This window comes from Anolis sagrei, chromosome X (assembly GCF_037176765.1).
Source record: "Anolis sagrei isolate rAnoSag1 chromosome X, rAnoSag1.mat, whole genome shotgun sequence".
Lineage (NCBI taxonomy): Eukaryota > Metazoa > Chordata > Lepidosauria > Squamata > Dactyloidae > Anolis > Anolis sagrei.
Window position 1 is genome coordinate 53,039,449 of NC_090034.1, and position 27,087 is coordinate 53,066,535.

At 45.5% G+C, this 27,087-nt stretch overlaps 1 protein-coding gene across 1 annotated transcript; it reads left to right on the forward strand.

The window, feature by feature from the left end:
* The first annotated feature begins 1,098 nt into the window (after positions 1-1,098).
* ATP8B3 (ATPase phospholipid transporting 8B3) lies at positions 1,099-25,286 on the forward strand. Its single transcript, XM_067473420.1, has 27 exons — positions 1,099-1,148; positions 1,262-1,353; positions 2,426-2,539; positions 3,424-3,522; positions 4,462-4,523; positions 4,711-4,783; positions 4,976-5,046; positions 5,499-5,581; positions 5,787-5,945; positions 6,227-6,315; positions 7,983-8,176; positions 9,478-9,686; positions 10,608-10,639; positions 10,918-11,044; positions 12,530-12,718; positions 13,116-13,228; positions 16,221-16,385; positions 16,631-16,742; positions 16,887-16,962; positions 17,200-17,341; positions 18,063-18,333; positions 18,602-18,825; positions 19,212-19,295; positions 19,472-19,711; positions 20,847-20,985; positions 21,584-21,714; positions 24,087-25,286. Exons 1-27 carry the CDS (start codon positions 1,103-1,105, stop codon positions 24,330-24,332), a joined length of 3,582 nt encoding a protein of 1,193 aa, XP_067329521.1. The 5' UTR covers positions 1,099-1,102; the 3' UTR covers positions 24,333-25,286.
* Positions 25,287-27,087: the final 1,801 nt, after the last annotated feature.

Genomic DNA, 27,087 nt, shown 5'->3' on the forward strand with positions numbered 1-27,087 from the left:
TGGGCATGCATACTCAGTAGCAGAGTAGCATAGCGCAAGGGCAGATGTCTTCACTGTATCTGGTTGTGATCCCCAGGTTGTGCCAGTCAGCTTTCGTATGATATTGTTTCTAGCACCCACCTTTTGCTTGATATTCAGGCAGTGCTTCTTGTAGGTCAGGGCACGGTCCAGAGTGACTCCCAGATATTTGGGTGCGCTGCAATGCTCCAATGGGATTCCTTCCCAGGTGATCCTCAGAGCTCGGGATGCTTGTCTGTTTTTGAGATGAAAAGCACATGTCTGTGTTTTAGATGGCTTAGGGATCAGCTGGTTTTCCCTGTAATAGGCAGTAAGGGCACCTAGAGCTTCGGAGAGCTTCTGTTCTACCATCTCAAAGCTCCCTGCTTGAGCAGTAATGGCATGACATGGATAGGTACATGTAGAGAAATAGGGGCACAACATAGTCTAATACAGATTAAAACATAGTTCAAAGGCAACAATGAAAGCATATATTAAAACATATCCGTATTAGGCTATATGGTAGAGGAATGGATCTTAATGGTGGGAAAAAAATGGTTCCAACTGAAAGTTGGGAACAGAACAGAATCCTGGTGGTCAGAGCCATTTGGCAGTGGAATCTGTGCAATGGAGTCTCCTTTGGAGGTTTTTAAATAAAGGCTGGACGGCCATCTGTCGGGGGCGGGGATTGCATGGTGTTGTCCTCCCTGGCAAAATAATGGGGTTGGACTTGTATTACAGTTTCCTTGTAGTAATTAGAAAGAAAGAAAAATAGCCTTAACTCTTGGTCCCAGTAAAAACTCCATTGTAATTCACTCAATAGCTTCACAGTGGCCTTCAAATTAGTGGATTTTTCTGCCTTATTGGAGTCATTGTATATGCATTTGTTATTTCTTTCCTGCCACCAGGTGTCCAGAATGGTGAATTGGATGGTTTGATGTATCAATTAAAATAATAATAATAATAATAATAATAATAATAATAGAGGTTGAACTGGGTGGCCTTTGGAGGTCCCTTCAACAGATAGGATTCTCTGATTCAAATAATGGGGCCAAAAGTTGGAAGCAGAACTCACTTTGATCTCTTTGCTTTTCCAGATTGTGAAATGTCGAATCCAGAGTCTTCGAAGGATGATTTTGAAACACAGCAAGGTCAGCATCGTAATAAGGGGATTTTCTATGCCGATTTGGCTCAGAATAGGCTGAGAAATTGCACAGTGTTTGAGGATCTTGGGCTTTTTGTGTCCCCCTTTTTCCTGGCTCAGATTTCACTTGGGAGGTCAAAGCCAACGATCGCGCTTTCCATGACCAGTTCATGAAGAGACACTTCTACTGTCTGAAGAGGAAAAAGTATGCGGTGAGAAGAGGGTTGGAACGCTTTGCATGGTTTGGGAGGAAGGCTCTTCTGCAGACATTAGATTCAATAATAATAATAATAATAATAATAATAATAATTCTGAGAATTGGAAGGGATCTCAAGGGGCCATCTAGTCCAGGCCTGGGAAGGAAGGACATTAGCAAGGAGGGAGGGAGAAAACAAAGAAAGGGAGGGAGGGAGAGAAAGAGAAGGAGGGAGGAAGACAGGAAGGGAGGGATGGAGGGAGAAAGATAGATAGATAGATAGATAGATAGATAGATAGATAGGAAACAGAGAGGGAAAGAAGACAAGTAAGGAAGGAAGGAATAAGAGAGGGAGAAAGAAAGAAAGAAAAGAAGGAAGGAAGGAAGAAAAGGGGGAAGAAGAAAGGGAGGGAGGAAGAAGAAGGGAGGGAGGATGAAAAAAGGAAGAAAAAGAAGGAAAGAAAGGAAACAGAAAGAAGAAAGGGAGAAAATAAGGAAGGAAGGAATAAGAGAGAGGGAGAGAGAAAGAAATAGAAAGAAAGAAAGAAAGAAAGAAAGAAAGAAGAGGGAAGGAGGGAAAGAGAAAAGGAAGAAAGGGAGAAAGGAGGTAGGAATAAGAGAGAGAGGGAGGGTGGAAGAAAGAAATAGAAAGAAGGAGAAAGGAAGAGAGGTAGGAACCAGGGAGGGAAGGAAGTGGAGTGAGAAAGGGAGAAAGAAAGGAAAAAGAGGGAGGAGAAAAGGGAGGAAAAAAGAAAAAAAGGGAAGGAGGAAGGAAGACAGGCAGGAAGGGAGGGAAGGAAGAGAAGAAAGAAAGGGAGCAAGGAAGGAAGGAAGGAAAAAGAAGGAAGGAGGAATGTGGGCAAAAGAATTAAAGGAGATTCTTTGGTGAGGTGGAAGACTTGCTTGGTGGATTTCCATTATTCAAAACCAAGATTTAAAATACTTGCAGTCGACTTTAAATGGACTAGGAGAGAATCCAGAGCTTTGTTGTCGTCTGCCACTGAGGCTGAGAGAGTGTGACATGCTGCGGACAAGCGGGGATTCGAACTCTGACTCTTCCCCTCCACATTCTCGTCCTTCCTTTGCAGGGTAATGCCATCAAGACAGCCAAGTATAACGTGATCACCTTTCTACCCCGCAACCTATTTGAGCAATTCCACCGGATGGCCAACTTGTACTTCCTCTCCATCATTTTGTTGCAGGTGAGACACCTTCCTTCTATAGCCAGGTTTACGGGCAACCAAATGAATGCCTCCAGGGAAACCTTTTTCTCACATTTCAGAGATTGGATCTGTGGGGAGTGTTGTGTTGGATGCAGTGGGGAAGCATGGAATTGTTGTTGTTGTTGTTGTTGTTGTTGTTGTTGTTGTTATCCTGCTTTCCTCCAGGGGACGCAGGATAATCTCATATTTCCTGTGATTTTAGCCAATCAGGGATCACAGTATGATTCAGAGATTGGATCTGTGGGAGTGTTGTGTTAGATGCAGTATCATCATCATCCTACTTTCCTCTAGGAAAACTTCTTACATTTCTTATTATCCCAACCAATCAGTGACTACAGTAAGAGTTGGGAAACAATGGGATTATTATTATTATTATTATTATTATTAATAATAATAATAATAATAATAATTCTAGGGAAAGTTTATCTCACATTTCCTGTAATCATAGCCAATCGGTGCGATTCTAGCTGGCCTATCAGTGTTGAGACCACTGAAAGCATAGGAAGCCAATTCTGGGTGCATCTGAATGGTCGAATGAATGCAGTTCAACACCATTTGCTCCATGCTCTGGAGTCCTGGGAGTTGTAGTTTAGGAAGCTACAACCTTCCTTGGAACTATTGAAACTACAACTCTCACGATTCTGTTGCATTGCGCTGCATTGGCTGTTTGGGTAGTGCACCTTCTCTCCACCTTTTCTGGCCTTCTCTGGATTCAGCCTCTTGGGGATCGTAGCCGATCAGTGAACTGATATCCTTCGACTCGGAGAATTGATCGGCTAAGATGTCTCTGGGAAAGCAGGTGTTTCGCGAAAAGTGTTCCCTGTTTTGGCCCTGCCTTCACCCCATTTTGTTTCCGACTCCAGACGGTCCCCCAGATCTCCACACTTCCCTGGTTTGCCCTGCTCTTCCCTCTTGGCCTCCTGCTTGGCATCCGAGGGGTCCGGGACTTGATTGACGATATCGTGAGTAGACCTTTGGGGTATTATTTTATACAGGTGGATGGGTTGTATTTCCCATTGGACTGGGATGGGACTTATCCTGAGTCAGACTTGCACGTTACTTTATCTACGAAAAATGCTGGAGCCGTTAGACCTCATTGTGAGGAAAATACAGGGTCTTTCCTGCAGTGTCCCCTTTGCCTTTTGGACCTCAATCTATTGCCCTAAAATGTAGCTCTCCTTTAAAATACTCATACAATTTGTGCCTTTAAAGGGCTCCAAAGGAGGAGAAAAATTCCCTATTTGAGATGGTTGATTCCTTTATTGGATAGTCCATATGGTGGTACAAGACGTTCTTGTGATCCTAATACTCCATATTCAATTCCTGCCCTGTTGTAGGACTGTTCTGTTAGATCTCCACCTATCAGCAGGTGGCTATAGAAGGAGGATGAAAGAATCCATCTTTCTCTCTCCTATGTAACTCAGTGTGAGTATCTGCCGATGTTGTATATGACTATTTGATTATTCTAATTGTTTGCAATGACAAGCTGAAAGTGGATCTGCGAATCCTGTTTGTACATAAGGTCAGATGCTGGCAGTGGACTCTGCTGATAGACGGGCTGAAACATGTTTGTGCTGTGAAAAAAACTCTACTGTGTTTTTCTTGTTTCCAGCTTGCAATCATTCAGGAAAGTTGTGATTTGGAAACAATAAATAACCTCATGACCAGCATCCTGTAACACATTTGAACCCCATCAACACTGAGATGTATCGAGCAGGATATAACAATTTCAATTAATACCTTTGGCTTGGAGGGTGGGGTATCCTAATTGGTTGGGATGGCCCATGGAAGGCAATGGGGGTGGGGTGGGGGAATGTGTCCAAGAAGAGGTGATGCTAGGTCCTAGGAGAAAGGACAAAGAAGCTTAAGATTTAGATCTACCTTTTCTTTTTGGGTCTTAGGGACGGCACCGGAGCGACTGGGAAATTAACAGCCGACCCTGTGACATTTTGATTGGAAAAAGGTATGGGAAAGAAGAAGCAGAGGGGGCTTGCTGCAAAGTAAATTGCTGTGAGAGGGCAGGAAGTAGCCAACATGGCTTGGGAAATGGCTAGCAGTACACCGCCAATCAAAACCACAAGGTCACTTTGAACCAGACTCTCAATAGTGTCCTATTTGCTACCACTTCCTTTTCCCTTTCCCTCCACCAGTTTCTGCCCAAGGAAATGGTCTGACATTCACGTGGGAGACATAGTTCGCCTTCAGAAAGACAGCGTCGTGCCGGTAAGCCCCTTGTGTCCCACTTTCAGCCCCTGACGAACTTTTGGCCAGATATTACCGCTCTTCCCATACTTTGTGGGCCTTATAAGTGCAGAAATCTCTCTCTTTGCACAAGCAGCCAGTTGGGATGGATTGCTGGTAGTTGCTGACCCGTGTCTCATTCTCATGTTGTTTGGTTGTTTTTCCTTTCTCAAGGCCGACCTGCTCTTACTCTCGAGTTCGGAGCCCAACAGCCTTTGCTACATAGAGACAATGGATATAGACGGGTAAATGTTATTTGGGACATTTGGCCATTCCCTCTCTAAGTAGTCAGTTTTAATTGTGATTTTTGCACTTTACTCTTGTATTTGAATCTTTGTTCCATGTATTTTGTAGAAATTCATTTTAATATGCATATTTAGAGAATGTTTATGATGATTATATTTTTTAAATATGTTGTAACCCTCCTCAAGCCACGAGGAGAGGCGGATAAAAAATAAAATTATTGTTGTTGTTGTCTCTCAACCCTATCCTATCTAACAGAGTTGTTGTGGTGAGGGTCAAAATGGGGGAAAGGAGAGCCATATATGCTCTTTGTGAACTTGTTGGTGGAGCGGCAGGATTGGAACGGAGCCATACGGAACGATAAAGGAGTCAGCACACAAAGGAAGTGGGGAAACAGTATGCTCCAATCCTAGTACCATGTTTGCTTATATTTGCTTTTAAATTTCATTTTCAGAGAGACGAATCTGAAGTACAGGCAAGCTCTCCTTGTGACGCATGAGCAGCTGTCGTGCGAGGAAGACATGGCTGACTTTGATGGTGAGTCCTTCATTGCCACTTACCAGTGATCCATTCCTTTAGGCTTTCAAGGTGACCCTCTCTGTTGGTATGATTACATCCTCCCTAGATCCTCCAGAGCAATTCTATGGTCAGCATGTTTTTTGGGTTGGTTGTGGGAGGACCTTGGCTTATAGCCTGGAATGGAGGACCACCCCACCGTCCGTCTTCCTTTCATATTTCCCAGGGATCGTAACCTGCGAAGAGCCCAACAGTCGGATGCACAGCTTCATTGGCATCTTGGAGTGGCAGGGTGAGCAATACTCCCTCGACAGCGAGAAGGTCTTGTTGCGCGGGTGCCGCATCCGCAACACCGAGATCTGCTACGGCCTTGTCATATATGCAGGTAACTCTTTCCTGGCTTTTGGAGACTCTCTCAATTTCTGAAGAGCTCTCCAAGGAGCCGAAATCCTTTTGGAGAACTCCTTGGAAGCCGTTCAAATAATTTCTGACTATCAACATGGGTCTCAGAGAGGGTTTGCCTCTGCCTTCCTCTGGGTTTCTCAGACAAAGGGAAGATTCGAACGAACTCTTGAAAAATTCGTAAATCACAAACTACTCGAACACTGTCACGATTCCACCAGAGAAACCCATCTGTGTTGCTTCTTTCCAATGTCTTCCATGCAGGATTCGACTCCAAGATAATGAAAAACTGTGGGAAGATCAAGCTGAAGAAAACCAACCTCAACCGACTCATGGACCGCCTAGTCTTGCTGGTAAGAATCGAGTTTGTCCCGAAGGTTTCTGGATTAGAAAAGAACATATTTTTCCACATTTCAGCCTTAGAGATTCTTAAATAGACCTCTCTTGTTTCTAGTCTTCATTGCATGCAGGCGCGGCTCAACCCATTACGCAAAGTAAGCATTTGCAGTATAGCTGATTTTGCCCAGGGGCGCTCTTGAGGTGCTCTTGGGGGAAAATAGACCTTGACATATATGCGAGTTGTAGTTACTGGGATGTATAGTTCACCTACAATCAAGGAGCATTCTGAACTCCACCAATGATGGAATTGAACCAAAGATGGCACACAGAACTCCCACGACGAACAGAAAATATATATCAGTGATTGGGTGGGGGGAGGGGGGCGCAAAATACTGTTTGCTTACCGTTGAAAATTACCTAGGGCCCCCTCTGATTGCATGGATGCATTCATAGTCTCCATCAATAATAATAATAATAATAATAATAATAATAATAATAATAATAGTATTAAGGATTTGGGATGACTGATAGCTCTAGGCATGAGTCAGTAACGCCTTTTTTCATGTCAGGAGTGACTTGAGAAACTGCAAGTAGCTTCAGGTATGAGAGAACCATATCCCAAAGGGGACTCGGGCCAGCGTATATGAGGTCAAGCCCTGTAGTGAGAGAATTAGCCGTCAGCAAGGACATTGCCCAGCGGACGCTCGGATGTTTTGATCTTTTACTATCCCTGTGGGAGGCTTTTCTCATTTATTTATTTATTTACAGTATTTATATTCCACCCTTCTCACTCCGCAGGAGACTCAGGGCAGATTACAATGCACATATACATGGCAAACATTCAATGCCATTTAGACATTATATAGACACAGAGGCATTTAGCATTATAGCTTCCCCCCTGCCCCCCCTCCCCGGCTTAATGAGGGTATGCTCGATTCTGGCCACAGGGGGAAGTGTCACTTCACTGTCCACTTCTGACACTGAGTCTTTTCATGGAGTACTTCCTCATTCTTCTGCACGCTGCTGGGAGGTTTTATGTCGTAAGTTAGTTAAATTAGCCTCCCCGCATAAAGCGGTACCTAAACTTCCTACTTGACAGATGCAACTGTCTTTTGGGCTGCATAGGTCAACAGCAAGCTAGACTATTAATGGTTGGGAGCTCACTCCAACCCAGGCTGGCTTCGAACACATGACCTTTCGGTCAGTAGTGATTTAATGCAGCTGGCTACTAACTAGCTTTGCCACAGCCTGGTCTCATGTCCCTGCATGGGGAGTTGGAGCTGACAGGGGAGCCCATCCGTGCTTTCCCTGAATTCAAACCTACGACCTGTCGGTCTTCAGTCCTGCCAGCACAAGGGTTTAACCCATTGTGCCACCGGGCACTCCTGATGGATTGTGAATAAAACTTATTAGTTATATTTGTGAATATAACTTAGTTATAGTTATAAATTATATTATTGGTTATTTATTGTGGTTATACTAAGGCGGGATTTGTAATTGTCTATATGCAGATCCCAGATCTGTTGTTTTGCTTACTCTAGCCATTGGACAAGGTGACTCGTTCATCTGCATACTGGAAAACCTAGGAAATTTGCAGAAAGACATTTGCCGGGCATCAAAACCCGAGTAGTTCTGATTTGCCCAAATTTGTGTCCTGATCCTTCTTCCTTCCTTTCCTGAGATTGTGGCGGCGCTCTTGGTCATCTCCTTCGGCCTGGCCATCGGCTCTGGTGTTTGTGCAGAGAAGTTCCGCCAGGAGCACGGCTACCTCTCTGTCTTCTATGACAGTATTAGCGCAGTCGAGTATGCCTTCATGGCCTTCTTCGGTTTCATCATTCTCCTCAGCCTGGTCATCCCCATGTCCATGCTCATCACGTGAGTGAGGCACCTATCCTTCCTGAAGCGTCCTTCTGGAGCTCTCCGAGGTTCTGAGTCTGGTAGAGGAAATGGTTATTCAGGAGCTTGGAGAGCGCATTGGAGAGCAGGAGGCAGCCCATGCATTACTACTAAACTTCTCACTCTCCTTCTACTTTCTCCTCCTCTTCCTCTGTCTTTCTTTTCCTCTGCCTTCTTCTTCCTTCTCCTCCTCCCTCTTCCTCTTCCTTTTCTTCTGTCTTCTTCCTCCCTCTCTTTCCTTTTTCTTCTCCTTTCTTCTCTCCTCCTCTCTTTTCCTCTGCCTCCTTCATTCTCCTTATCCTTCCTTTTCCTTCCCCATTTTCTTTCTCCTCTTCTACCTCCTCTCTCCTTCCTTTGCTCTGCCTCCTTCTTCCTACTCCCTCTTTCTACCCTCCTCCTCTTTCTCCTTCTTTTCCCACTACCTTCTTGTTTCTCGTCCTCCTATTGTCCTCCTTTTTCCTCCTCTTTCTTTTTCCTTTCCCTCTGCCTTCTTTCTCCTCCTTCCTTTTGTCTCCTCCTTTTTTCCTACTCCTCTTCCTCCTCTTCCTACTTCCTTTCCCTCTGCATTCCTCCTCCTCTTGCTATATCTTTATTTTCCTTCTTTTCCATCCTCCTTGATCCTTTTCCTCTGCTGTCTTCTTTTTCCTTCTCCTCCCTCTTCCTCTTCCTCTTTCCCTTCCCTTCCCTTGTCTTCTTCTTCCTCCTTTCTTTCTTTTCCCCATCCTTTTCTTTTTCTCCTCCACCTCCTTCCTTTTCCTTTTCTTTCTCCTTCTCCTTCCTTTTCATTCTTCTTTTTCCTCTTCCACCTCTCCTTTTCGCTCTACCTCCTCCTTTTTCTTTCTCCCTCTTCCTACCTCTCCTATTTCTCCTTCCTTTCCCTCTGCATTCTTCCTATTCCTTTTTCCTCCAACCACTTTTTTCTTCCTCTCCTTTTCCTCCTCCTCCTTCCTTTTCCTCTACCTTCTTCCTCTTTTCCCTCTTCCTCTTTTCTCCCTGTTTCCTTTCCAAGCTGAGCTCAACCCAGAGAATCTGCCGTGCTTTGCTTTGACCCGATTTGACTGGGAAGGGACAGAGGAATGCATATTGCCTTTTGCCCCTTTGGACTCCCCTTGCAGCCATTGAAGTGAAGTGAGAACAAAGGAGGGGGAGGTGGTAGGAGATGCTGGGACATTCTCCTGATCTGCCAAAAAGCAGGACAACAAAGGAGCAAATGGGGGTTGGGTTACAATGCGGGGGGAAGAGAGGCATTTCCGAAATCAGAAGGCGATCTCTTTCTCCAGGTTCGAGTTCATCTATCTGGTCAACAGCTGCTTCATCAATTGGGACCTGGAGATGTACTGCGTCGAGAAGGACACACCAGCCAAGGCCCGCAGCACCAGTCTCAATGACCAGTTGGGCCAGATCCAGTATGTCTTTTCGGACAAGACAGGGACCTTGACCCAGAATATCATGACCTTCAAGAAATGCTGCATCAATGGGAAGATATACGGTACGATGTTGGTGATGAGATTCCTTATTATTATTATTATTATTATTATTATTATTATTATCATTGTTGTTGTTATTATTATTGTTGTTGTTATTATTATTATTATTATTATAGAATGGGACATAACTAGGAAGCTGTGTGAATGGACACTTTTTAGGATACATTGACATTATTGTTATTATTATTATTATTACTATTATTATTAATATCCCACTTTTTCCTCTCCACAAAGGAGCCTTATATTGTGTATTGCATTGGTTTTAGCACTGCCTGCCACTTTGAGCCTCTGTTAAGAGAAAATAATAATAATAATAATACTTCCATGAACTACAGATCCCAAGCTTCGATACTCTTGACTGCTGAAAGAAATCTTTCTTGGAGTTCATCTACACCCAGTGCTATGGAACCCTGGGATTTGTAGTTTGATGGTCGATCAACGCAGTTCAACACCACTTTACCTGCCATGTCTCAATGGTATGGAATTCTGGGATTTGTAGTTTGTCAAAGCAGAGGAGGCCAGAGACATAGCAAAACTATAACTCCCAGGATTCCATACTGTCCCAAATCCTGCTCAAGGCAATAAGATTCCCCGAAGTTGTAGTTTTCCAGGGTGACGGTGCCTTGCCAAACTACATCTCCTATAGTGATTCAAGTGGTTTCCAACTGCATTCTCTCTTAATGCTATGCTAAGGAAGCCTTGGAGTTGTAGTTTGCCTCTTGGACTAGGAAGGCTTTCCAAAAACTGCAACTCCCAGGATCCCAGAGCATTGGAATTATAATAACCAAGCAAATTCACAGGGCTTGGTCTGATTTCCAAGGATGGTGATCTTATTATTAATATTTTTAATAATAATAATAATAATAATAATAATAATGATAATAATAATAATAATATAATAATAATAATATTTCCCTTTGCAGGCTCAGGCTCCAGCGGCAAAGACAAAACCTCGGTAGGTGAGACGTTTCATCCATGAATTGTGTAGTTTCTCTACGGCCTTGTCGTTCTGGGATCCCAGGATTTTTAGTTTTGCAAGGTCTTTAGCCTCCTCTGCCCCCCAAAAAGCTTGAGCCCTGCCAAACTACTCAGCACCCAGGGCTTGAGTCTCCCTGCCCTTGAAATACAGGAATGTATGGCTTGATGGTGTGTGTTTTCCTTGCTTGAAACAAACAAACCTCAGTGTGCAGTTTTGACATTTGTCCCCCCATCTGCTTTTGCCTTTCTTCCCAGCCCAAGACCATGGGCTTCTATGACCGCTGCCTCTTGGATACTGTCCAGCAAAACACCGACCCTGTGGTGCGGGAATTCATGCGCTTACTGGCCCTTTGCCATACGGTGATGGTGGAGCAGAAGGATGGTGAGCTGGGAAAGGGGCTCCCAATTAACCGGGACTCCCCTTCCTTAATAGTACCTAATAATCCCTAATAGTGCCTAATATTTTTTTTAAATAGTCCCTAAGGGGTCACGGTAGCACAGTGGGTTAAACTGACAGCTGCAGAAAATCTTGCTGACCGGAAGGTTGGCAGTTCAAAGCCGTAGGTCAGGGTGAACTCCCCCTGTCAGCCCTAGCTTATGCCTACCTAGCAATTCAAAAACAATAATGTGAGTAGATCAATAAGTACCGCTTTGGTGGGGAGGTAAAAGTCGCCCATAAAGATATGGCGGCAATTCGATCAGGAAGGCATCCATGGACAACAGCATGGAAAATGGAACAAGAGCACCTCCCTATGGCCGGAGTTGAGCACAGCCTCCAGAGGCTGGAGATGGAAAGGGGGAAGCCTTTGCCTCTGCCTGTGTACTGTCTGTCTTTGTTGTTAATTGTATAACAGCATTGAATGTTTGCCATATATACATATTCTGTAATCTGCTCTGAGTTCCCTTGGGGAAATAGAGCGGAATATTAATAAAGTATATTATTAATAGTACCCAATAATCACCCATAGTCCCTATGAGTCCTTAACAGAGCTTGAGAGTTCTGGTTGCCTAAATTCTGGTTAACTGAGGGTCAACTATATTGACGTATGCTCTTAGTTAACCAGAGCTGATGGCCATCTGTGAAGGGTGCTTTCATGATGTCTTCTTTTAAGGCAGAATGGGGTTGGACTGGGTGGCCTTGGGGGGGGGGGGCTTCCAAATTCTAGGATTTTATGATTCTACTAGCCATCCCCTGCCACACGTTGCTGTGGCCCACATGAGGGTTCTGTGTGGGAGGTTTGGCCCAATTTTATCGTTGGTGGGGTTCAGAATGCTCTATGATTGTAGGTGAACTATAAATCCCAGCAACTACAACTCCCAAATGTCAAGAATCTATTTTCCCCAAACTCCACCAGTGTTCACATTTGGGCATATTGAATATTTGTGTAGAGTTTGGTTCAGATCCATCATTGTTTGAGTGCACAGTGATCTCTGGATGTAGGTGAACTACAACTCCAAAACCAAAGGACACTGCCCACCAAACCCTTCCAGTATTTTATGTTGGTCATGGGAGAACTGTGTGCAAAGTTTGGCTCAATTCCATCGTTGGTGGGGTTCAGAATGCTCTTTGATTTTAGGTGAACTATAGATCCCAGCAACTACAACTCCCAAATGACAAAATCAATTTTTTTGAGTGAAGGACATACATTGGGTTGTTAGGTGTCTGGTGTCCAAATTTGGTGTCAATTCCTCCAGTGGTTTTTGAGTTCTGTTAATCCCACAAACGAATATTACATTTTTATTGATATAGATGTTGGTCTTCCTTTGCCTTCATTTGCTTCAAGGGCCTTATTCTCATATGCAGAGTTTCTAGTCTGACCTAGTATGGGGCATAGTCTCAAGCATCGACGGCGATTATATTTTGCAGGTCAATTGCTTTACCAAGCGGCTTCACCGGATGAAGAAGCTCTGGTTTCTGCAGCTCGGGATCTCGGCTATATCTTCTTATCAAGGACGCAAGACACCATCACCATCCAGGAGCTGGGCATCCAGCGGACCTATAAGGTCTTGGCCATCTTGGACTTCAACAGCGTCCGCAAACGGATGTCTATCCTGGGTGAGCACCCATAAACCTTTCTATAAATCAGTCCAATTCTCCTGTCTTTCGATACAAAAAAATGGCCAGGGAATGACATTTTGGGCATTTTTGTTGGAAATAGCAACCTTCCAAGCCTCCACTGACTCCACTACAATTATTAGCCTGCATTCTATGTGTATGTCGATTTGCCAGTTTGGCTTTCCACTTTGATGTGGGAGGAGTTATAGATGTGATTGTACTGAGCATGTGCAAATTCAGGACTCCATTTTGTTTTTCAGTTTGCTTTTGGTAGAGATTCACATTTGCCAGACGAAGGTGACATCATTTTTACCTTTGCAATAAGGTTATGGTGCACTGGAATTTCCAATAGATTGTGAACTTTTCAATAATTTTGGTGGCCATTTCCTCCTTGCAGTGCAAGACCCCGAAGGCTGCCTCCGGCTCTACACCAAAGGAGCCGACACAGTGATTCTGGAGCGGTTGCGGAGGGACCCTGTCAGCGAGGGCTACACCGTCAAGGCCTTGGATGTGAGTCCTGCTCCAAGTTATTTGGAAGACACCTACAATGCAGACAAGCTTCAGAGGGCATCTATTTCTCCTTGTGTTTATGCCTCCCTGGCCCAGGGCATCAGCAAGTTAAACATGAGCCAACAATGTAATGTGGCGGCAAAAAAAAGCCAATGGGATTTTGGCCTGCATAAATAGGAATATAGTGTATAGATCCAACAAAGTCATGCTACCCCTCTATTCTGCCTTGGTTAGACCACACCTGGAATATGGTGTCCAATTCTGGGCACCACAATTGAAGTGAAATATTGACAAGCTGGAATGTGTCCAGAGGTGGGTGACTAAAATGATCTGGAGAACAAGCCCTATGAGGAGCGGCTTAAAGAGCTGGGCAAGTTTAGCCTGAAGAAGAGAAGGCTGAGAGGAGACATGATAGCCATGTATAAATATGTGAGGGGAAGTCATAGGGAAGAGGGAACGAACTTATTTTTTGTTGCCCTGGAGACTAGGACACAGAGCAATGGCTTCAAATTACAAGAAAAGAGATTCCATCTGAATATTAGGAAGAACTTCCTGACTATGAGAGCTGTTCAGCAGTGGAACTCTCTGCCCCGGAGTGTGGTCGAGGCTCCTGCTTTGGAAGCTTTTAAACAGAGGCTGGATGGCCATCTGTCAGGGGTGCTTTGAATGGAATTTTCCTGCTTCTTGGCAGCGGGTTGGACTGGATGGCCCATGAGGTCTCTTCCAACTCTATGATTCTATGAGTCTATCATGCCAATTAGATTCAAGGAGGCAATAGTAAGACTTTTGTTAAAGAAACCGGCACTGGATCCCACTCAGCTGAGTAATTATAGGCCAGTTTCCAATCTCCCCTCCCTGGGCAAGGTTCTAGAGAAGATAGTGACCTGACATTTCCAAAGTTTCTTGAATGAAACCGATTATCTGGATCCATCTCAGTCTGGTTTCAGGCCCAACCACAGGACAGAGACGGCATTGGTCGCCTTGGTGGATGATCTATGAAGAGAACTAGACAGGGGGAGTGTGTCCCTACTAGTTCTCCTGGACCTCTCAGCGGCTTTCGATACCATTGATCATGGTATCCTTCTGGATTGTCTCTCTGGGATGGAACTGGGAAGCACTGTCCTGTAGTAGCTCCGTTCCTTCCTGGAGGGTGGGACCCAGATGGTGGTGCTGGGAGACTCCTGTTCAACTCCCTGGCCTGTGGCCTGTGGCCGGATCACAGAACACATATACGACAAACATTCAATGCTGTTATACACTGACAGGACAGAGAACAGTACAGATAGAGGTATATAGGTTTTCCCATTTTCGGGTTCTTGGAGGTTGTGCTCGATTCCGGCCACCGGGGCGGGGGGTGCTGTCACTTCAGCCTCCATGTTCACAGACTTCCTCCTTTTTGATCAAACTGCCAGCATTTTCTGGTGCCATTAAAATACCTCCCCGCGTCAGCGATACCTATTTATCTACTCATAGCTGTTTTCGATCTGCTAGGTGGGCAGTGAGCTGGGCTGAAGGTCGGGCACTCACCCTTGACCCAGGCTTTGAACTGCCAACCTGTCAATTGGCAAGATTTATTACAGCAGCTCATTAACCTGCTGTGCTAAAGCCCGGCTCTTCCAGAATAATTAATCTGTCTAATTCTATGTATTGTTGAAGGCTTTCATGGCCAGAATCACTAGGTTGCTGTAGGTTTTTCAAGCTGTATGGCTATGTTCTAGAAGCATTCTCTCCTGATGTTTCACCTGCATCTATGGCAGGCATCCTCAGAGGTTGTGAGGTCTGTTGGAAACTAGGCAAGGGGGGTTTATATATCTGTGGAATGTACAGGGTGGGAAAAAGAACTCTTGTCTGTTGGAGGTAGGTGTGAATGGTGGTTGTTAGAATGGTCCAGCATTTCTGTGTCCTCAAATAATATGCTGTGTCCAGGTTGGTTCCTCAGGTGCTCTGCTATGGCTGACTTCTCTGGTTGAAGTAGTCTGCAGTGCCTTTCCTGTTCCTTGTTTCGTGTCTGGGCAATGCTGCTGCATTTGGGGGTCCCTATGTAGACTTGTCCACAGCTGCATGGTATAGAGTAGACTCCTGCAGAGGTGAGAGGATCCCTCTTGTCCTTTGCTGAACTTAGCATTTGGTGGATTTTCTTGGTGGGTCTGTAGATAGTTTGTAGGTTGTAGGTTTTGTTTCCTCATCAGCTTCCCTATGCGGTCAGTGGTTCCCTTGATGTATGGCAAGAATACTTTTCCTCTGGATAGATCTTTGTCTTGACTCTCATGGCTGGACTACTCTAACAACCACCATGTCAGACTACATAGAAAAGCCATTGAAATCCACAAGCATGTGGACAATTTCATCAGAAAGGAGGAACCATGAAAATGAACAAAATCACAACAGTAAATAAAGAAAAACACTCAAACACAGGGGAACTCCAGTCAAGAAGGAATCAGGGACAGCTAATCACCACTCAATAAAGGATTCCCCAGACAGTAAGCAGACACGCCTTGAAACTGTCAGGCCGAGATTGCTGAGATTGCTGGGTGAAACGTCAGGAGAGATTGCTTCTAGAACATAGCCATACAGCCCGAAAAATCTACAGCAACACTGTCTAATTCTGTTTTAATTTCCTCTGAAAGTCTTATAAAATTCAGTTCATCCAGGTATTGGTCCATTTTTAAAATCTATCTGAATATTTTTATATAAATTCCTATAATGATCTTCAAATATCTTATAAATGCATTGCATATCGGTGATTGTTTCTCTTTTGTTCTTTATTTTAATGATTGATGCTTATTGTGTATTAGATGATCCTTGAGGTATCCTAACTGGTGATCCTACATTGAGATTGGGGTTGGACTGGATAGCCTTTGGGGGACTCTTCCACTTCCAGAATTCTGCAATTCTGACCATACTGCCTCCTCCCCCTTTCAACCGAGATCTCTTCCCCCTTCATTGTCTCCAACCTTTGTCCTTTCTTCCCCTGTTTGCTCCAATCCCACAGAGTTTTGCCCAGGAGACTTTGCGGACTTTGTGCCTCGCTACCAAAACAGTGAATGCGCAGGACTTTGAAACCTGGAGCAAGAAGCACCATGAAGCCAGCGTCGCATTGCAAGGCCGGGCTCAGAAACTGGACAAAGTGTATGAGGAGATAGAGCACGGTCTCCAGGTAGGATCCCGTCAGGTCCTGTCGTCTACATTTTGTAGTTAGCTTTCATCCCTCATTCCTAGCCGGAAAGGGTTCTGACTAGATGAACTTCTCCGTAAGGTCACCATAATGTCCTGAAGATTTATTTGTGGTTGTTGGGAATGCAGGGAGGAGACTGTGGGAGTGTTCTCCGGTTCTGGGATGTTTGTCAATGACAAGCAAGGCTGGCTTGAGCCCTGCCAATTGTTTCTGAAAAACACTTCCAGCTCCTGGGTGCCACGGCCATCGAAGACAAGCTGCAAGATGGGGTCCCAGAGACGATCCACCTCCTCAAAAGAGGAGGCATGAAAGTATGGGTGCTCACCGGAGACAAGCAAGGTATGGAGTAGATGTAGGCTTGAAGGGTCACTCCTTTGTAGCCCTCTCTTCCAAAGTTTGGGAACAGTTGGGAATGAGGTGAAGATAGGAATCACATCTCTGGTAGGTTTCCATATTTCATATATGATTTTCTCGGTCCTGCAGAGACGGCTGTCAATATTGGTTTTGCCTGCGAGCTCCTTTCTGATGACATGACCATCCTGGAGGAAGATGTGGTCAGGTGAGGTGGCAGATGGGTGTGCGGAGACCTTGGAGAAGTTACTTTCTTAGATTTTGAGAGCTTGGGTCTGACGAGATGCAAATACAGGATATGTGAAGATGATCCCAGGGGACTGAAGTGGGTTGCCGTAGCCAAGCAGGGATTTCAGATGGATCTCCTGGTGTCCATGTCAAACCAGGACATCATGCTGCCTTTCGTGGCTCAGGAGATCTACTTCACTCCTTGCTTTTCTCCTAGAGAGATCCTTGAGCCGTCTTGGTACAGCAGCAGCAGCAGTCTTGCCAACAGCAAGGAATCGCTTTGCAACGGCTCTTTCCAGCCCTTCCAGACATCGTCCATCTATGGAAAGAAGGCCCTGGTGGTCACAGGGGACTTCTTGGTAAGACGAATCATGACCAAAAGCTGTGTTTGTAATATAAGGATATTATTTTCCCACTTGCAGACACAAAGGTAGAAGCTTGGCGCTCAATTATCTCCAGGTCTTTAAAAGGCCACTATGTAAATGATGGAGCAAGCTTGTATTCAGCTTCTTTGGATGTTAGGACTCTAATGGATGGATTCAGAGGTTGGATCTTTGAAGCACCACCTTATAGTCCTATCACCTGGGAGCTTGTATTCTACTTCTCCAGATGGTAGAATTTGAACTGATGGATTCAGAGGTTGGGTCTTTGAAGGACTACTTGGTAGTCTTATCATCTGGTGTGAACTTATCTTCTGTTTTTCCAGATGGTAGGACTTTGAATCAATGGATTCAGAAGATAGGTCTTTGAATGACCACCTTGTAGTCCTATCATCTGGAGTGAAGTTATCATCTGCTTCTTCAGGTGGTAGGACTTGAATGGACGGGTGTAGAGATTGGGTCTCATAGTCACATCACCAAGCGAGAGCTTGTATTCTGATAGATTCAGAGGTTGGATCTTTGAAGGACCACTATGTAGTCCTATCCTCTGGAGCAAGTTTGTTGTCTGCTTCTGCAGACATTAGGACTTGAACTGATGGATTCAGAAGACAGATCTTTGAAGGATGACCATGTAGTGCTACCGCTTGTCCCTACCAGATCAGGACAGCTGGAGAGTATTGTTGTCTCTTTTATTTCACAGGACAAAATCTTCCACATGGAGGGGGAGAAGAGGGCAAAGAGGAAAAAGTGCCTTTTGGAGTATTTTGGGTGTCGTAAGGCAGACCCTGAGAAGGACCAAGGGCACTTGGTGGAGCAGGCCTTTGTGGAGCTGGCCACTGAGTGCCAGGCTGTGATCTGTTGCCGGGTGACTCCCAAGCAGAAAGCATTGATCGTGGAGATGGTCAAGCGGCACAAGAACGCCATCTCCTTGGCCATCGGAGACGGGGCCAACGATGTCAACATGATCAAAAGTGAGCTCACTGCTTTGTTTCCTTTGAGTGGGGGCAGGGTGGGCAAGAGTCCGTCATAAACCAAGTATGTCCCCCAGTGTCTGGACACCCAGGACAGTCCTTTGCTTGACTGGTGAAACACGACCCTTGTAGGTGATGTTGAGGAGGCCACTGAAGGTGGTGTCAGCTTTGAGTTGGACAATCCTGGGTTTCGTTCGCAGGGCTCCAAAGTCCTTCTCACCTTCCCCAATTTCACCCCAGTTCCCTTTTGTTGCCTCTTCCTCACCAGCCGCCGACATCGGGGTGGGCATCAGTGGGCAAGAAGGGATGCAAGCGGTCCAGTGCAGCGACTATGCCTTGGCTCAGTTCTGCTACCTCCAGAGGCTCCTTTTCGTCCATGGACGCTGGTCCTACATCCGGATCTGCAAGTTCCTCCGCTATTTCTTCTACAAGACTTTCGCGGGCATGATGGTGCAGATCTGGTTCGCTTTCTACACAGGGTTCACAGCCCAGGTGGGCTCCAATTGATTCTCTCTCCAGAGTTGTTTTGGGTTTTTAGTCTGAACTTTTAGACTTAAAGGGAGTTCAGCTCCTGGAATCCCTGAAGTTTGCCTATCTTGATGGGGACTCCCAAAAGCTGAAGCTCCTAAACATCTGAAGGATCAAAACAGGGGTCTCCAAACGAAGGCCCACGGGGCTGATACAACCCATAAGCTTATTTACTCAGCCCAAGCCCTAAACTTCAGGCTACTGCTGCCATTTGTGTCCTGCCATTTCCACCACCTACTTCTTGTTTCTTAACTCTCCTTTCCTTTCCTTGTCTAGAGGACAAGCAATGGATTTGGGGTTCTGCAGATGGAGGAATGCTCTAATCTCACATTTTTGCTCTTCCATCTTAGCCACTTCTGGAAGGCTGGTTTCTTGCTTTGTACAATGTTTTCTACACTTCATATCCTGTTCTGTGCATGGGGATGTTTGAACAGGTAAGCATCTTAATACTTCAACATTTTCCTCACTTGTGTGCCAAATATGACATGAGAACTCTGGCAAGAAATGTCCACCTGCTGGATAAGCATTTTAGCACATTTTTCATCCAAGTAAGAGAATATTATCATGTGTCAAAGCACACTAACTTTCCTTCTCTTCCTCACCCATCTAGGATGTGAGTGCCAGAAAAAGCCTACATTTCCCAGAACTCTACAAGGTGGGCCAGGAGAACCGGCTTTTCAATTTCCGGACTTTCTGCGTTTCTTTCCTCCATGGCTCCTGTGTCTCTTTGGTCAACTTCTACATCACTCTTTGGGCCATGGGGGATCGAGCAGGTGTTCGGGTCGTTGGTGATTATCAATCCTTCGGCATGATAGTTGCCACCTCAGCCATAATGACTGTCACTGCTGAGGTGAGACTTGGATCAATGGTTTCTCTGCTCAAATGTTGGCCAAGGAAAGTTCTTCCACAAAGTTTATGTGTCCTCAGAACCATGATGTTGTCCAAGGAGATGTAAACCACCTTCTTCTGCAATGTCTTTGTCTCCTCGATACTAAGATGTTGCAAAAGGAGATAAAAAGAATGTTCTTCCACAATGTCTTTGTGTATTCAGCACAAGGATGTTGCCTAAGGAGGTAGAAACCATCTCCTTACACAATGTCTTTGTGTCCTTAGCACAGTGATATTGTCCAAGGAGGTATAGATCATCTCCTTACGCAATGTCTTTGTGTTCTCAGTATGTTGTCCAAGGAGGTACAAACCATCTCCTTCCATAACATTTTTGTGTATTCAGTGCAAGGATGTTGTCCAAGGAGCTACAAACCATCTCCTTACACAATATATTTATGTCTTCAATACACGGATGTTGCACAAGGAGGTACAAACCACCTGCTTACACAATGTATTTATGTCCTCAAAACAGTGATGTTGTCCAAGGAGATATAAACCTTCTCTTTCTGCAATGTCTTTGTCTCCTTGATACAAGGATGTTCAAAGAGATACAAACCATCTCCTTACACAATTTCTTTGTGTCTTCATTCAGTATGTTGTCCAAGGAGATATAAACCATCTCCTTACTCTTTGTCTCAATACAAGGATCCTGCCCAAGGAGTTACAAACCATCTCTTTGTATCCTTGGTACAAGAATATTTCACAAGAGATACAAAGAACATACTTCCACAACATCTTTTGTCCTTGGCACAAGGATGCTGCTCAAGGAGGTACAAACCATCTCCTTACACAATGTATTTATGTCCTCAAAACAATGATGTTGTTTGAGGAGATACAAAGAACGTCCTCTGCAACATCTTTGTTCATTCAGCACAGTGATGTTGTCCAAGGAGGTACAAACCATCTCTTTGCACAATGTCTTTATCTCCTCGATACAAGAATGTTGCCCAAGGAGGTACCAATCTCCTTCAGTGACATGTTCCTAAAACGTATATGGTGGAGGGTTAACTACACGTTTTCTAGGCCTTCCAGAGTGAAATCTTGGACAGACCAGGAAATCACTTCTCAAGCCTTGTTCTCCTTGTCTATCTGGATAGATCATGATGGAGGTCAAATTTTGGAACATCTTCTCTGTGCTGGCCATTGTGGTGAGCCTGGCTTTCTACTGCCTGTTCTCCTATATCACACAAAGTTTTGATGCCTACAGAACATCTTACATTGCGTTCCCTTATCCGGGTAAGACCTTGCTTTGCAGGGGGTTTGCGTCTGATAGCATGACTCCCAACCCTCTACAAGATTAATGGGGGGAGGGGGGGTGTCTCTCTAAAATTACTCCTCCAGCAATTCTATAGTATGCTTCCTCTGGAGGACTTCTCTAGGTATTTTGTAGGTCCTCCAGCAAGACATTGGGTACATTGTTACTAGTCATCAGGTTTGATTGTAACTATGGTTTCAGGTAACCAAGGTTCATCCAGGAATGTGGATATGGAGGTCTTGCTGTATATATACCCTATTTACTCAAATCTAATCCTAACCTTTTTTTTGGAAAAAATGACCTCACCAAAATTAGGGTGCACATAACTATTGTGTCATACGATGATTTTGGTCCTGAGCCCAAGCAAAAGGGGAAGCTGCTTCAGGAGCCTCTGGTGCTCCTCTTTGAGGTCCGTCATCTCTAATTTAATGGACATGGCTCAATGCTATTTGATCCAAGGATTTTGGTCCTGGATGGAGATGATTTTCTTACTTGTTCCACTGTTAGTAGTATTAAATCCCTATATGGACCTCCCTTGCCCTGGTTGAGCCATGAACAGTGCCTTCCTTCCCTCCTTAGATGCCGCCAAGAATGCCCTCACAGATCCAACAAGCCTCCTGGTGATCTTGCTCTGTGTGATGGTCAACGTCGTTGCTTCCCTCACTGTCCGCTTTGTGGATGGCTGTTTCAGCTCCACCGACATGTCCGATGTGAGTAAGAGAGCCAGGCCAGAACTGCATCTTCTTCTGGACTGTGGGCCGATGGGGACTTCATGTTGGGGTGGTCAAGCCAATATGGGTTTTAATCTGAGGTTCAGACTGGTTGGTCTTTCCAGCTCTACAAACTTGTCCGACACACTGAATGATCTCTTTCTCCCCACCTTTCATCCCCTTTTCACAATTTCCCTTCACCCCTTCTACATTCCTCCCCTTCCTTCTCCTTCCCTCTTTCCTTCCCTTCTCACTTCCTTCCTCTCTCCTCCCTCCCTCTTTCTTTTCTTCCATCTCTCCCTCTCCTTTTACTTCTCTCTCCCTTTCCTTCCTTCCTACCTTCTTCCCCTTCCTCTTTCGTCTTGCTTCCTCTTTTCCTTTCCTCCCTCCATCTTCTGTCCTTCTTCCACTTTCTCCTTCTTTCGATCACTGTTTACTTCCTTGCTTCTTTCCCTCACATCCTCTCCTTCTTCTCTTCCCTCTATTCTCTTCCCATATCTGTTTTTCCCTCCTTCTTTCATCTTACCTTCTTCCCCTCCCTCCTTCCCTCCTTTCCTTCCTTGCCTCCCACCTTCCTTCCATCCCTCTATTCCCTCTCTTCCTATCCTTCTGTCTTCCCCTCCCTCTCCTTACTTTCTATTCTTCCTCCCACCATCTTCTTTCTTCTTTTCATTTTCTTCTCCTTCCCTCTATCCCTCTGTTCCCTCCCTCCTTTCTTCCTCTCCTTACTCCCTCTTCTCCCTGTATTCCTTCCTCACATTCCTCCTTCACCCTTTCCTCTTCCCATCCTTCCTTCCTACTTTTGTCCTCTCCCTCTCCCCCTTCCTCTTTCCCTCCATTCATTCTCTCCGTCTCTCTCGTCGCTCTCTCGGTTCAACTCTCTCTCTCTTCCCTCCTCTCCTCCCACTTCCTTCCCTTTATCCTCTCTCCATCCTTTCTTTTCTGCCACTCCTTCCTTCTTCCCTCCCTCTCCTCCCTATTCCCTCCTCACATCCCTCCTTCTCCCTCTCGCCTTCCCTCTCCTCCCTACCTACTTTGTTCCCTCCCTCCCTTTCATTCCCTCTCTCCCTTTCTCTCCCCTCCTTCTTCTTCTCCTTTATTCCCTCTCTCTTCATCCCTCCCTCTTGACCATTTCTTCCTTCCTTCCTTCTTCTCCTTCTTCCCTCTATTACCTCCTCACATCTTTCCTTCTCCCTCTCTCCTTTCCCTCCCTCCTTCCTTCCTACTTCCATCGCCTTCCTCTTTCCCTCTTCTTTCTCTCCCCCCACGCTCAACCTTCCTATCTCTCCTCCTTCTTTTCCCCACTTCCCTTTAACCTCTCTCTTCATCCCTCCCTCTCTGCCACTCCTCCCTCCCTCCCTCTATTCCATCCCCATATCCCTCCTTTCCCCCCTCTCCTTTCCCTCTACTTCCTTCCTACTTTTGTCCCCTCCCTCTCTCCCTCCCTCTTTCCCTCCATTCCTTCTCTCCCTCCCTCTCCACTCAACCTTCCTCTCTCTCCCTTCCTTCTCCTTCTTCTTCCTTCCCTTTATCCTCTCTCTTCATCCCTCCCTCTTGGCAACTCCTTCCTTCATGTCTCCCACTCCTCCTTCTATTCCTTCCCCACATCTCTTCTTCTCCCTCTCTCCTTTCCCTCTCCTTCCTAATTTCCCTCCCTCCCTTTCTCCCTCCATTCTTTCTCTTCTCCCTTCCTTCTTCTCCCCCTTCCTTTCCTTTATCCTCTCTCTTCATCCCTCCCTCTTGGCCACTCCTTCCTTCTTGTGTCCCACTCACTCCTCCCTCTATTCGTTCCCCATATCTCTTCTTCTTCCTCTCTTCTTTCCCTCTCCTTCCTTCCTACTTTCCTTCCCTCCCTCTCTTTCTCCCTCCATTCTCTCTCTCCCTTTCTCTTCTCCCCTCCTTCTTCTCCCCCTTCCTTCCCTTTATCCTCTCTTTTAATCCCTCCTTCTTGGCCACTCCTTCCTTCTTTCCTTCCTTTCCCCCTGTATTACCTCCCCACATCCCTCCTTCTCCCTCTTGCTTTCCCTCTCCTTCCTACCTATTTTCGTTCCCTCCCTCTCTCCCTCCCTTCCTCCCTCCATTCCCTCCCTCTCAACCTTTCTCTCTCTTCCCTCCTTCCCTTCCCTCTTCCCTTTATCCTCTCTCCATTCTTTCCTTTCTGCCACTCCTTCCTTCTTCCCTCCCTCTCCTCCCTATTCCCTTCCCACATCTCTCCTTCTCCCTCTTGCCTTCCCTCTCCTTCCTACTTACTTTGTTCCCTCCCTTTCTTTCTCCATTCCTTCTTATGCCCCCCTTCCTTCCCTTTATCCTCTCTCTTCATCCCTCCATCTCGGCCATTCCTTCCTCCCTCCCTCCCTCCCTCTCCTTTCTAGAGGATTGAGACCCGGGGCCTCCACCTGAAGGAGAAGCCAGTGGAGCTGACCTCCCACGTCCGGAGGAGCACCTTCCACCGGCGCTCCAGCTACGCCTTTTCCCACGAAGGAGGCTACGCCGATCTCATCTCTCGGGGAGCCAGCCTCCGCACCAAGGGGTCCCGGGGCCCCATCCATGACAAGGGCTTCTGCAGCCCCCCATCGCTCCCTGAAGAAAGCCCTGTTCCCTCCAAAGCCAGCCGCTGATCTCCAGAAAAGCTTTCCAAGCAGAGGGCCCACTTGGGTTGATGCAAAGGTGGGCCTGAAAGGTTCTCAACTGTGTTCCTTCTCCTGGCCCTGTGGTTCCAGGTTCGAAGGCCCCCAACTTCCTTTATGCGCCAGTATTTGGACAGAGCTCTGTGTGGATATGAAGGAGGGCAGACATGCCTATGGTTCATGGCACTGGAAGAGAAGTCTCATTTCGAGGAATGATTGCAAGCGACACATTTTGTGCAATTAATTCTGGTTTTACAGCCATTAATGCTGAACTCAGATTTTAGTGCCTCTTATCAAAGGAGAGGTTCTCATCTTTCATAGCAACTGTTACATTAAAAGTTACATTTATAGTGACTGGTTTTGCAGGCCTCCAAATGAAGGAGGAGGAAGATTACATGGCCCCTGTGCCTCTTTTTTTGCCATACCAAGTTGTTGATCTATTTATGGGCGTTGTGTTGACAATGGATAAGGGGAAGTCTACCACTTGTTTGTGGACTGCCTCCTAAATCAGGAAATGCATTGCAGGGCCTCCTGGATGTTCTTGGAGAGCAACTCCCATCATCCCTTACCACCAAGCAGATGGGGGGAGCAATCCAGTGACATCTGGTGAATGGTGAAAATCCACCTTCAGACTCACAATGCAAATACAATTTGATAAATTGATTAAAATAAACTCAATTGATTCAACGAGTTGGGGTGATCAACTGAATGTAGGCTCCACTTCCCTCTGTTGGTCAGATGCTGCATTGCAGTCGATGGGCTTCCTCTGTGTCTTCAAGTCAACATCTACTAGGAGTCCTCAAACCTATTACGCCAGTGTTTCTCAACCTTCCTGATGCCACGACCCCTTAATACAGTTCTTCATGTTGTGGTGACCCCCAACCATAAAATATTTTTTGTTGTTACTTCACAACTGTAATTTTGCTACTGTTATGAATCATCATATAAATATCTCATATGCAGGATGTATTTGATACAAATATACAATATACCCAAATTTGAATACTGGTGGGGTTGGCGGGGGGGGGGGGGGGGATAATTGATTTTGTCATTTGGGAGTTGTACTTGCTGGGATTTATAGTACACCTACAATCAAAGAGCATTCTGAACTCCACCAATGAGGGAATTGAACCAAACTTGGTACACAAAACTCCCATGACCAACAGAAAATACTGGAAGGTTTTGGTGGGCATTGACCTTGAGTTTTGGAGTTGTAGTTCACCTACATCCAGAGAGCACTATGGACTCAAACAATGATGGATCTGGACTAAACTTGGCATGAATACTCAATATGCTCACATGTGAACACTAGTGGAGTTTGGTAAAAAGAGGCCTTGACATTTGGGAGCTGTAGTTTCTGGGATTTATAGTTCACCTACACTCAAAGTGCCCCTTGAATCCCACCAATGATAGAATTGGGCCAAACTTCCCACATAGAACCCCCATGATCAACAGGAAATACTGCAGGGATTTGGGAGGAATTGACAGTGATTTAGGGGAGATGTAGTTCACCTATCTCTGGAGAGCACTGTGTTCCTAAGACTAGCAGAAATAGGTGTTTTCTGATGGTCTTTGGTGACCCCTCTGACACCCCCTCGTGACCCCCTCAGGGGTCCCGACCCCCAGGTTGAGAAACGCTGTATTACGCTGTTTCCTACCCACTTTCCTTCTTTTCTTCTTCTCCTTCCCCCTGTGTTTCCTATCTTTCTTTCTCCCTTTCTTCTCTTCCTTCCCTCTCTGTTTCCTACCTGCCTTTGTTTCTTCCTTCCTTCCTTCCTTCCTTCCTTCCTTCCTTCCTTCTTTTTCTCTTCCTTCCCTCTCTATTTCCTTCCTTCCTTTCTCCCTTTCTTCTCTTCCTTCCCCCTCTGTTTCCTACCTGCCTTTGTTTCTTCCTTCCTTTCTTCTCTTCTTTCCCTCTCCTTCCTTCCTTCCTTCCTTCCTTCCTTCCTTCTTTCCTTCCTTCCTTCTTTTTCTCTTCCTTTCCTCTCTATTTCCTTCCTTTCTTTCTCCCTTTCTTCTCTTCCTTCCCTCTCTGTTTCCTACCTGCCTTTATTTCTTCTCTTCCTTCCATCTCTTTTCTACCTTCCTACCTTCCTTTTTCTCTTCCTTTCCTTTTTGTTTCCTACCTTTCTTTTACCCTTTCCTCTCTTCCTTCCCTCTCTGTCTCCTACCTACCTCCCTTTCTTTTTTCTTTCTTTTCTTCATTTCCTCTGTTTCATAACTTTCTTTCTCCCTTCCTTCTCTCCCTTTCCTGTTTCCTACCTTTCTTCTTTTTCTCTTTCCCCTTTTCCCAACCTCCTTATCTTTTTTCTTCTTCCTTTTCTGCTCTTCCCTCCCTATGTTTTGAAGAGAGAGAGAGAAAAGGAAAGGAAAGAAGAGTTAAGGAGCAAGAAGAGGGTGGTGGCAGGGAGTGAATGGCAGCAGCAGTCTAGAGTTCAGAGCGGGGACTGATTCAAAGACCTTGTGGGCCATATACGTCCTACGGGCCATCGTTTGGGAACCCCTGTCCTAGGAGATTTTATGACAAGATGTGTTTGGTGTATCATTACTGTTGCATTGCTTTCTGGGACAAGCACAAGAATCTGATAAGAGTCACAGAAGGGGAGGCAAATCGGGTGAATGACAAAAAAATAATTTATTGAAGAACCCGAAAGCTGTCAAAACATACAACACAGTCATATGGAACAGTAGCGAACGAGACAGACAAAAACATTGGTTCGCTTTGCTTGTTTCCTTTCTGGGAGGA